This window comes from Triturus cristatus, chromosome 4_2 (genome assembly GCF_964204655.1).
Source record: "Triturus cristatus chromosome 4_2, aTriCri1.1, whole genome shotgun sequence".
Lineage (NCBI taxonomy): Eukaryota > Metazoa > Chordata > Amphibia > Caudata > Salamandridae > Triturus > Triturus cristatus.
The window spans coordinates 112,569,304-112,581,592 of NC_140586.1; the positions used below are offsets into that span (position 1 = coordinate 112,569,304).

The 12,289-nt window shown below is 41.6% G+C and overlaps 1 protein-coding gene across 2 annotated transcripts in view; it reads right to left on the minus strand.

The window, feature by feature from the left end:
* The window catches only part of LOC146833110 (uncharacterized), a 645,049-nt gene that overhangs the window by 311,538 nt on the left and 321,222 nt on the right, over positions 1 to 12,289 (minus strand). For both annotated transcript variants that reach the window (XM_085600733.1, XM_085600734.1), the window contains 3 exons: positions 6,559 to 6,621; positions 3,372 to 3,446; positions 1,146 to 1,229 (listed from right to left, as the gene is read on the minus strand). In XM_085600733.1, coding sequence (XP_085456859.1) covers positions 1,146 to 1,229; positions 3,372 to 3,446; positions 6,559 to 6,621 — 222 coding nt within the window. The remainder of the gene's footprint in view (positions 1 to 1,145; positions 1,230 to 3,371; positions 3,447 to 6,558; positions 6,622 to 12,289) is intronic.

Here is a 12,289-nt window from a genome sequence, read left to right on the forward strand (position 1 = left end):
GGTTGCAATTCTGGATAACAGTGAGAGAAGTATATAATTGACCATTCTTATCTAGGGAAACCTGTACCATGATCTTGTATGCAATACCGGGAGTCCAAAACCTATTCCTAGACCTATCCACTGTCCTCGAAAGTGGAACAGCATACCATAGCCTGTTGAAGAATAGCTGAGGAGGTTTCCCAAGTCTAGCCAAGCACACTATATTATTGCCTGTGACAGTGGCCTGTACCTTGACCTGTTTAAAGGTGGATGGAGTAAATATACTGTCTTAACTAACTGAGCCCACAACTGCCCTGAATAATTGCATGTATCTTGCAAAACTGATGGGTACAAGTGGTAAGATAACAGGTCTGTTCTAGTTCGCTCTTCCATTCCTAGGGAATCTAGCCTTGTACAATTGCCAGCTAAGCAATCACTAAAGAAGGCTATCACGATCCAGTACGGTGTACATTTCTCATCTTGGCTTGCAGAACAGTAGGTGGAGAAGGACGGAAGTGCACCTATCAGATTACTGTTCCGTTGTTTGGGTCACCAACCTATATGTTTGCCTGCTGAAGGATAGATGGTGGAGAATACTAAGCCCAGGTGACACTGTAATTCAGCTAGTGTAATTCACAGAATTCATGTAACTTGAAATTCCATGGAATCATGTAATTATGCCATTTGGTGTAATTGAGTGTTGCTCAGGTAAATATCCTATAGCGGGAGCAATGGAACTACATGAACGGACAGAATGTGAGCTGCTTTTGATCTCAGCAAAAATATACACGAGAATGCATTTCTTCCTAAAATATAGCTCAAACTTCTAGATTTGCTTTTTAATCATTTTTTGTAATTTTTAACAAAATTTCACATAAATATTCAGAAGGAAATTGAGGGAACTTTGTACACCCCTGAAGAATACCAACTTAATCTCTCCCTAGATGAGATACATCACAAGGCCGCCAGTCCATATCTAGATCGCTGCTCCATTGGCTGAAACAATGTTTAACTTGCTCTGTTGACCAATAGCTAGAGGTTGTACTTCTTTTCAATTTTGCATTTTGCAAAAGTTTTGTTTCTGATGTTGGATTCCACTAGTAGATGGAGAAGAATATCAGCTCTAAGGTGTGATGCTTCTATTGCAATAATTCTTCATTACTTACCTTGGCCTGCTGCAGGATTGACTGGGCCTGGGCTTCCTGAAAGGAGACAATCTGTCCATGCCGCTGATCACCTCCAAACTGGAACTGCAAAGGAAAATGCCACGGTCAATTTCAAATCATGTCTCTGAAGACGGATAATATGAAAATTGATGGTTCATAACTGTTATATCCAAATATCTCAACTGGTCACTTACTTTCTCTTTGTTACAAAAAGGTTTTTAACATTGTATTGTGAGGGAAATGGAACGTGAATGTCAAACTAATTTAAGTAGATGGCCATCTAATGTAAGAGTGATGATTTCATAGTTTCTTTGTTAAATTGTCTGTACTGCAGCTGTGCATATATTAAAGTAATCAATTATGTAATAATGTGGTGACGGTGATGGATATTCATTTGAAGTTCTTTGTATTATTTCAAGACTAGTACCTAGGCTAATGCCCCACAATTTGAGTGGCACAACTTCTCTATGAAAAATATATGGTAAACATTCCTACAAATTTACCAGTCTAGAAAATTCCACAATGTACTAGAACACTTGAGCAGAATTAAGAGAATTTGTGGTATTTTGAAATTGACTATTGGATTTGTTGTTGCTTTGTAATTAATTCTGCTGTAAATGCTACACAATAATACAATTAAGTAAGAATTAGTTCTGTTGTGTATTATTTTGGTAACTCTGTGAAAGCCCAACTGTGTAAACTCAAGCGAAGACTCTATCCATTTTTATGTTATGTATACGTCACAATAAATAGAAACCTATTGGTTAGTTTGGTTCTCCTGAAGACTGACACTCTAAAACATGTTAGTTTTCTCTTTAATTGTGTCACCAGTGTACTGAGCCTGGCAACAGCTCAAGTGATACTGTGGCATTAAATTAATCGGCCCCATGATCTAATTCAATCATTCTTGGCAGCTAAGGATGACAGTCACAGACACAGCCACCTTTTTTGCATCCGTTTTGAATACCCAGCTTTAGGGCATTGTCACAGTTTGGTCACTAGTAAATAAATGTATTGTCAGCAGTTGATGATGTGAAGGCCTCCACATTGTAACAGTATTGGCTGCATGGAACAAGAGACCATCAGATTAGGGCTATTTGATTTGAAATAGACAGCAGTCATGTGGATGATAATGTTTCCAGCTGAGTCTTTTATAGTTTCTGACCTCATAAGCTGAAAGGTAATATATACAGGCCATATAAATATATATTACCATCAAGGGGTTTAGATGACATCATAAATCATGATGCTGAAGGTTCACCAGAACCCCAAGATGAAAATATGGGACTATAAAACCATATCACATTTGCTATCACTTATGTATTTTTCATATTAGATATTTATTTGAGGGTACATAACTTGAAAAAGCTGTTTTCTTTAAAGTGCAGTTTACAATGGACTTTGGACTTTGGACTTTGATTAGAATTCAAATGGTTAAGTTTAGTGTTCATGAATACACTGTTGATAAAACAGTGAGCAGTTGCAAGAACCAGTGGTTTTATGTGGTTCTATGACTGCTGCCTTTACCACATAAATTATGGATAATTATGGGTTTACGACATTTTCCACATAATTTGTCACATAATTTGCATAGTTATTAGATTTCAGCATAATGCCTTCTACCCACAATGTATGAAAATAATACTGCCAGAGAATGAGTCACATAATTTACTTTTTGGCTGCATAATTTAGTTAACATTTTCACATAATTTAGATAACCTAGCAAAACAACTGTTCTCTGCGAAATATGGGTTTAATACCACTGCATTTTGTGCAATAAAAGCATGTAATACATGTAACATGTAATATATAACTATATGTATAAGATAGATAGATAGATAGATAGATAGATAGATAGATAGATAGATAGACAGACAGACAGACAGACAGACAGACAGACAGACAGACAGACAGACAGACAGACAGACAGACAGATAGATAGATAGCTAGATGATAGATAGATAGATAGATAGATAGATAGATAGATAGATAGATAGATAGATAGATAGATAGATAGATAGATAGATAGATAGATAGATAGATAGATAGATAGATAGATATGACATTTATGGAAATTATATTATTTTCTGTAGAGCAGTATCTCTGGATCTAACAATGACCCAAGATTGAATAGTATTACAGTGATCATCAGTTGAAAATTAGCTCCACCAACCCTTGATATTTCATATCACCTTGTTTCTTGATTTAGGTAAAACTGATACTTACTGGCAACATGATAGTGTTTCCTGGAGGACCTCGGATCCCATCGGCTCCGGCAAGACCCGGCCTGCCTGCTGGACCCTAGGATTAAAAATAGAAAATCAGGAATTGGCAGGTCATGGGTTTGGAGACATTTAATCCTACATTCAGGGTTAGTGCAGAGTTATATTTCTTGGGAAAATTGGGAAAAGAAATCCAGAAAGCTTACAACAGCACCAGAAGTATGGTGAAAGGTGAAATGTCCTGAAACTAAAGCCTTGTCTGATCTTCAGCTTTCTTATCTGCAAAGATGCTCAGATACCTCTCCTTCGAAAAAGGATGTGTGGAGCATCTAGACTAGACACTCTTAGTAGCCCCACACCACGGGGCCAGAATACAAAAACTTAGCCATGCAGAGCTTTCCTGAGCTCCAGCAACAGCACACCAACACACGTCTATTGTGTATGGTGTGATTTTGTCTATGAGAGTTGTGCATAGGTGTAGTGTCTTGTATTTCTGTTATCATTCATGTGATGTCTTGGAATGTTGGGATACTGGACTCTAGGAGTCAGTTGAGAGCTGGGCTGAGCAAGTAACATACTGCTCCTGGTGGGGTCTCTGCATAAGCTTCCATCTTCTACTTAGAATAAACGTCTAAATTACTACCTCGTCTGATTCCTGATTCATACACCATCACTACAATAGGTATGCAGGGTTTATGGATCTTTCTTTTAATAAGCTAAACGTTTATAAATCTATAATTATGCTTTTTAGTTTTGACCATGGGAAAGAGCAACAGAAAAGCTTTTTTTCTGTAAAATATACTACAATATTTTTTGAAAATGGCAAGGATTCTGATACGTGCACTTCTCTTGTGTCTAGGATTGCTGTTTTTCGATTGTCATGAAAAGGTGCCATACAAGGCACAGCCTTTCTACACAGGATAATGTATCTATTAAAACATTTAAACAAGTCAGACATAAACATCCATGTACATTAATGACTGCTCTCCCCCTATATGTGCTGCTGCCAGAGGAGAGAAACGCCATCAATGATCTAGTTATCTTAGACACTTTAATAGCGTTACAATGTCATGTGTGTGCCACAAAAGGTTCAAGCTCTGGCAGCAGGATAAATAAACAAAATGATCACAGCTGTTTGAAGAGCAAGCCCTTTTTGGGGAAGCACACAACGTTTGCCCAATCAAAACCTATACTTCTGGCTCCCAACATGTGGGCGAGGCCAAAGCCCCTGTCCTGGTGATTCTCATATAATTGTCTGGCGACAGCTGCATTGTATAGCCAGACCATAAGAATGTGAACATCAATGATTCCAAGCCCAGTGTCAGCATTACAGGAAAGGGGTGTCCTGAAAACACAATTATGATATCCGAAGAAAACGACTTTATGAATCAATATGCCAAACAAAAGTTGAGGATTTTAGAATATGTATGGCTTTGCGCAGGATGATAGGCCATAGGGGACAGTACCATACATGTCACTTGGGGGGTGTTCCAGCTTGGAACACGTCTATGTGTACATTTGAGTGGACGGAAAATCCTTTTGTTTTTAGAGGGAGTGCTATATCCATTGAATAGTCCATGGAAATAATTTCCTATACCTTATCATCTCCAATTGTACACCAGAATGAGCACAGGTTGGAAGATTCTCTGTTACAACTGAACTCTAAATCAGGGTCTATTTATTCAGCAAAGCAGGATCACAGTAATGTGGGTGAAATATTAACCTGCAACAATACCTACTCCACAATTTCAGCAACCAATATGTTGTCAAGGTAAGTATATGTGGAGTCAAGAATGATACATGTACACTTCTCTATATAAACTTACCTTGACAATTTAATGTTAGCCGATATTGCAGCTTCGATATTTTTCCAGGTTGATCTATTTGACCAGAATAGTGTGACATATAGCCACTCAATAACCAGTGCTTAATTTGAAAAAAAATAAGTGCTGGTGCCCAAAGTATTCCTCAGAAGCCCTTGGCTTGCATGTTGAATATCAAGGCTTTGTCATGTTGAGTCCACATCATGCCTCTTTAATCCATGACCATACACTCCTTGTTCCTTTACCTTATTCTTGCAGGTTCCTGCTTTCTCTCTTTGTCACTGTTTTTCCATCTTACTCTTCCTCTCTCTTTCCCCTTTTTGTGTTTTTCTCTCTCTTGCTCTGGGTCAAAGTCTGATGAGGGAAAAATAATTGCTGGTCCCAGAAACGAGTACCGGTGCACTCCACCTGCAACCACTGGCTCAAATAAGCATTGTAGACAACTCTTTGACTGTGTGATATTTTTGTACCCAGTAACAGAGCTGCATGCAAGCCATAGGTATTTGACTGGTCACAGATTGGATAAAAATTAAATTAGCACACCTGGCCAGTCTTAAATATTTTTCCTTCACCCCCTAATCCCTTCAGGCAGGTATACAACGTTTACCACAAAACTTTTTCCCCGCAGGGAATCACATCGCGGTCGTTACTATGACCGCGTTGTGATTCCACATACCATTACTCTGCAAGTCGGAACAACGACTTGTGGAGGGGGGGAAGGTGTTGGATTTAAAATCCAACACCTTCCCTAGTGTCCACACAGACTGGAGTTGGAATTGTAAATTATACTATTCCAACATCCAGCAACCCCCCTCCACAAGTCGTTGTTCCGTCTTGCGGAGTAATGGTATGAAGAATCACAACGCGGTCGTTGTAAAGCCCGCGGTGTGATTCCCTGATGGAAAAAAGACTGTGGGATGACGACATACATTCCTTCAGGCCTCATTATGGGATCATGGACAGTGACTTAAAGTCTGATGTGGGATTTTACACATTTCCCAGAGTTGGCCAGGCAGGGCTATGTGTTCCAAGGACACTTGTTGGCATTCAATAACTCAACAGCTTGTTAAGGTTAGTAGATTTGTAGCCTCACACTCTGCCCAGTTTGGACACTTCTAGCCGGGACAGGGCACATATGAGGCTTAACATCTTCTGTAGAACCAGGACACGAGGCCTACTTGTCTGCCGTGGAACCAAATGACGTCGGTTCTATGCATTTCTTCTCCGTTTGACCAAAAGCAGGTGTTTCTAAGTGGTCCACCACGTTTGCCCCGCTTTCGACGATATTGGGAGTGCTGAGAGAACAGAATAACAGCTGTACAAAAAAAGGAAATGCATTGAACCTCACAAAACAAAAGATTTACTTACCCTTTCTCCAGGGTTACCAGGTGGTCCTGGAGGTCCAGTGGGTCCAGGGATTCCTGGTTCACCCTATTGAGCAAACAGGAAAGAAAATTCACAGATGAAGCGACTGGGGGCAACCTCTGCTTATGCTGGGGTTAATGAATATGAAAAATCACAGTTCTTTGTTCCACCTGCAAGAGTGTGCTGGCCCCAAACTAGAGTTTAGAATAGTATTTATTCTTATGTGCATAGATGAATATGCCTCAGAATGTTTGATTCAAATGTCGCACCTTTCATTCTATAACTTGAGCTGAGGTGAAAAATTAAGTAAAATTATTTTCTTTCTATCAATCATTTTTTTGTGTTGAGATTCCAAAACATTTGCATCGACCTACCAGTGCAGAAACATTTGCAGCAGCGGACAGGTATACATCATTATTAAGACTTTTGATTTTCCGTGTTTACTTATTGTTTAGGCTACCGACAGAAATTCTTATGTTCCTGTTATGTATTTTTATGCTGTCAGACATGACAGCTAGGGCAATTGGTGTGTAGTCTGACGTGCAAGAGAATTATTGGACCAATTTTTCTACAGAAGTTTTAAACAGTTTCAATGTACATGGGGACTAACATGTGAATGTCCTATGAGTGTTTGTGTATGAGTTATGCTTATATGTGACTTCCTATAGCGCTAAAACCCACGCGGCATCCAGTGGCAAGTGCACAGATTCAACGTGCATGAGGATTAAATGTGAATGCCATATGGGTGTATTGTATGTAAATGATGCATTATATTGGGCTTCCTGCATTGCTAAAACACATGAAATATCCAGTTGCAAGTGTACCTTTATCAGGTGAATATGGAACCATATTAGGGGCATATCAGCAACAACCGGCGATAATTATCGCTAAGCGCACTTAGCGCTAGGATTATTATCGTCGGCTAACGTGGATTTTTATCGCTGAGATAGCATGCTATTTGCAATGCTTATCTCAAAAGTGATAAAAATCCTAGCGCTAACTGACAAACGTGTGATTATCGCTGGAAACCCAGCGATAATCTCACGAAGTTTGGCGTTAGCTTGATGATAGGGCCTCACATACTTAGCCATGATCTCCACCTTCCATAGGATATCATGGTTAAGTCAGTCCTGAAGCAGGCGTAAGGAAAGTAGCGCTAAAAGGGGTTATCGCTACTTTTCTTGCCGCTATGCTTCATAGTGTGGGGCTTGATGATAGGAGAAATGTCGCTTAGCGACATTTCTCCAGTCATGCCAGGTCAGGAACGCCCACTTTGTATCTCATTAGAGATGCAAAGCTGGGCGTTAAGAATCCGGGCGCTAATGCAAGGTTTCACGCGATAGCGTGACCTTGCGGATTAGGCGATAAAATTATTGCCGCTTTTCGCCCGGATTCGGACGCAAAAGCGGCGATAATTTTATATCGCCTCGTTGCTGATATGCCCCTTAGTTTTGGGTTCATTTGCCACACAAAATGTAAACTAGGTAGAATAACTAGAAATATAAAGTGCACAAAATAAATATACACAATTAATAACGGAAATCCCTATGAGATAAATATCTTAATACCAGGAGCCCTAAACATAGTAATCATGACTTTCATTCTCTTTAATAATTCACTGAAAATGCAGGACTCCTACAATTGAAATACTATAAGTGTGCTCCCTCAATAGACTAACCAAAGGAGTACTTTGTTGTTGAAGGACAGCACATAAAATTGAGTGATCATTCTGTGTGGTGATGGCAGGCACGGATGGTGGTTTCTAAACAATAATTTATTTATTTATTTTTGGTATTTATAAAGCGCAACACTCATCCCATGGGATATCACGGCGCTGTAGGAAAAGAAGACTACTGAAACTGTGCTGGGGGGTTAGTTTTTGGGAAAGAGGTGAGTTTTTAATTTTTGGCGGAATTGGAGGTAGTTAGTAGTATATCTGAGGTCCGCAGGTAACTCATTCCATCTTTTGGCCGCCAAGTATGAGAAGGCGCGTCCACCAGTCCTTACTTTGTAAATGCGCTTGGGTTTCGCCAGAGCTAAGTTGTTGGATCTTAGATTCCTATTGGGGATATAAAATTCAATTTTCTCTTGAAGGATAATGGGGCCTGTTTTATGAAGGGCTCTGTGCGCATGGCAAAGTAATTTGAAGGTGGCCCTCTGACGCATTGGTAGCCAGTGAAGTTTTTTTAGGCATGCAGAGGCCGAATCTCGCTTGCCTTTGTTACAGACCAGTTTAGCCGCCTGGTTTTGTAGGACCTGTAGGCGGGAGAACAGTTGCTCGTTCATCCCGTCGAACAGGGCATTGCCGTAATCTAGGCGGCTAACCAGAAGGGCCTGGGTGATTGTGCGTCGACAGTCCAAAGGTATCCAGGAGAACATTTTTGCCAAGAGTTTGAGAATTGCAAAACCTTTGCCCCAGAGTATGCGGATGTGGTCTTTCATGGACAGGGCGTCGTCCATCATGATGCCAAGATTTCTGGCATACTGTTTCGGGACAGGGGCTGATCCCAGAGACGGTGGCCACCACGTGTCGTTCCATGAGAGTTTGGCTCCTCCGAACAGTAGTATCTCCGATTTTCCGGCATTTAATTTTAGGCAGTGGTTGCGCATCCATTCTGCCATTTCGGAGAGACAGCTGTGTAGTTTTTTCTTAGTTGTTTCCGACCCTTCCATTGTCACCATCAGCTGAGTGTCATCGGCATAGGAACATATGCCGATGCCCCACTTTCTTCCAATGTCAGCCAGAGATGAAACGTAGACATTAAAGAGAGTGGGGCTTAGTGAGGCCCCTTGTGGGACCCCACAGCCGATGGGACAGGGTTTTGAGTGAAATTGGCCCATGCGCACAGCTTGGGTGCGATTGCTAAGGAATGATTTAATCCATCTTAACGCTGTGGATTGCACTCCTTTGCTCAGGAGGATGTTTATTAGGCAGTCGTGTGATACCGTGTCAAACGCCGCTGACAGGTCTAGCAGTAGCAGAGCCACAGATCCCCCTTGATCTGTGATGCATCTGACACTGTCCGACACTGCCAGCAACGTTGCCTCGGTACTGTTATTGGCTCTAAAGCCGGTCTGGGAGGGGTCCAGAAGTGAATTATCTTCCAGGTATTTGGAAAGTTGTATATTAACCATTTTTTCCAAAGCCTTGGAGAGGTAAGGGAGCTGGGAAATTGGCCTGTAATTCTCCGGGTTGAGGATGTCGGATCCGGCTTTCTTCAGGAGGGGGGATACAGATGCGTGCTTCCAGGTTTCTGGAAAAGACGCGGTGGTGAGGGACTGGTTAAAAAGTTTGGTGATGAAAGGGCAGAGTGTCGGTGCAATTTCAGAAAACACAAAATGAGGACATGGGTCTGCAGGAGAGCCTGATTTAATTGTCTTTAGAACCGATAGTACCTCGTTTTCAGAAAGTGGTTGAAAATTGGTTAGACGTGGGGAATTGCCTGCGTCCGGATGGACATTATCTTTGTCTGATATTGGCGAATTTTCGTCGGGGTTATCGGGCAGGGAAGAGGAATGTGAAGGGATGAAGGTGGAGTAAATTTTATTAATCTTCTCGACAAAGAAGGTGCTAATACGTTCGCAGGCCTCAGTTGAGGGGGTGAGGGTTTGTGAGGTGCTGGATGGATTACTAAGCTCCTTTACAATTTTGAACAGTACTTTTGCGGAGTTGTGGTTTTCATGGATTCGTTGCGTGAAGAATGCTTTTTTCGCATCTCGAATGGCAAGAATATATTGTTTCCGCTTAGTGACATAGTCTGCTCTGGTTTCTGAATCTTTGGTTTGTCTCCATCGATGTTCAGTTTTCTGGCATTCCTTTTTGAGGCTTTTAAGGAGAGGGGTGTACCATTTTTCCCTGGTAGTTGTTTTTTTCCTTAGTTCCCGCATGGGTGCTAGTTTATCTAAAGTTTGGCGAATTCTGGTTTCTAGCAAAGTGAGGTTATTACAGACGGAGGAGTCATCCTGCAATATGACATCTATCTCAAGAAAGTGATTTTGAAAGTTGGAGTCATTGATTAGTCTCCAAGCTCTGTTGGTGGTGAGAGGGGTGGATCTGGGCTTCGCGGATTTACCGAGGAGTTTAAAGGAGAAGGATAGCATGGAATGATCAGACCAGGACAGGGGGAGGATTTCCTTCATGGTAGTCGACTCAATGTTGGTAAAAAGGAGATCCAGGGTGTGTCCTGCTGAGTGTGTGGGGCCCTCAACCAACTGCTTAAGTTGCAGTATTTCCATGTCATACTTCAACTGTGACGATCCGGGTGCATTAGTATCTTCATAGTGGACATTGAAATCACCAATGACCATGTAATTTTTGTGTTTCAGGCAGGATGGAAGCAATTGATTCAGTAGTTTGGTGCCTATGCTGGTTTGTTGTCCTGGCGGGTTATAGACAACTGCACCGGCTAGTATGATGAGGTTCTCCGCGAGGATTTTAAATGGAAGAATCTCATGTTCGGGGTAGACAGGTGTTGTTTCCGTGAGACATGTTAGGTGGTCTCTGAAAATCACAGCAACTCCACCTCCTTTTTTTTGGCTTTGTCTATTATGTGTGATTATTTTGTATTCGGGGGGAAGGGCGTTGGCCAGGTCTGGAGCACTGGCGTCAGATAACCATGTTTCGGTAATAAAGACCAGATCAGGGGTCCTAAATGTTAGTATGTCCCAGATGTCTAATGCATGTTTGGGAAGAGAATAATTCAAACTGGGTAGAACCCATTAGTGTCATTGCGATGCGAAAGGAATTGGTCCCAAAAGTCTTCACCGTTTGCATTTGATGAATTTGAGGAACCTGCAAAAATGAATGTATTTTGTGCGGAATGACGCAGCGCGTGGCCAGGGACCCGCATCTGAGAACCAATCATCAACCATCCCACTCTCTGTGGGATGGTTGATGGGCTTGCTCACGCGCACTTTTTCTGCTAGGAAAATTAAGCGACAGCACAAGTGTATTTGTGCACCCAGTGATTTCCAGGTCAGGGATCGATCAGGGTTAATGCATTTTTTTTAATCTTTAGCAATCATTGCCCTTTTGAGAATGAATAACCCGGCATGCAGCCTCTCTGCTGCAATATGGTTAACGGTCCCTTCTGACTTACAAGACCATGATAGGACCATTCATTACTCTCTGCCTATACTTGTCTTGACCCTCCATCTTCACTGGAACTTTCCACAACTGCACGGGATATTTTGCACTCTTCTCTGCCTCTGTCCCTCTATTCTCCATACAGGTGCATATTATCCATCAGTAATTTTACAAAGTGAGGCCCTGGTCTGGCATTTGCATGTCAAGTGCTGATTTAGATGCCCCGCCCACCACACTTGAGATTCTCCATCTCTAGAGTCAGTTGCAGCCCCAGGTTTTGGGTGGGGTTGGGTCATCTTGCCAGCTGGAAGTCTTTGAGCGACAGCTCACCCGCCAAATGCCAGTTGGTCAATGTATACCTAAGCACTCACCCTTTTAAGGACAGTTGTTTCGAAGTACATGTTTCCCATTGGAGATCTTAGGAGCAAATTTGGAGGTCCCAGACAAGAAACTAGGAAATGTATCTGTACACACTGGTAGAAAACTTTCAGTGTCTCAGGCCCGTTATTTCTGTTCATTTTTCAAACTCCCGCGTTTTTTAAAAACAAAACCCTTTGGTGAGAAGATGGATGAAAATATGGAGTCTGATTGGCTAAGCGTCCATGCCTTAACTGGAGTGGTGGTAGTTCTGCAGACTAGCTGGAATCT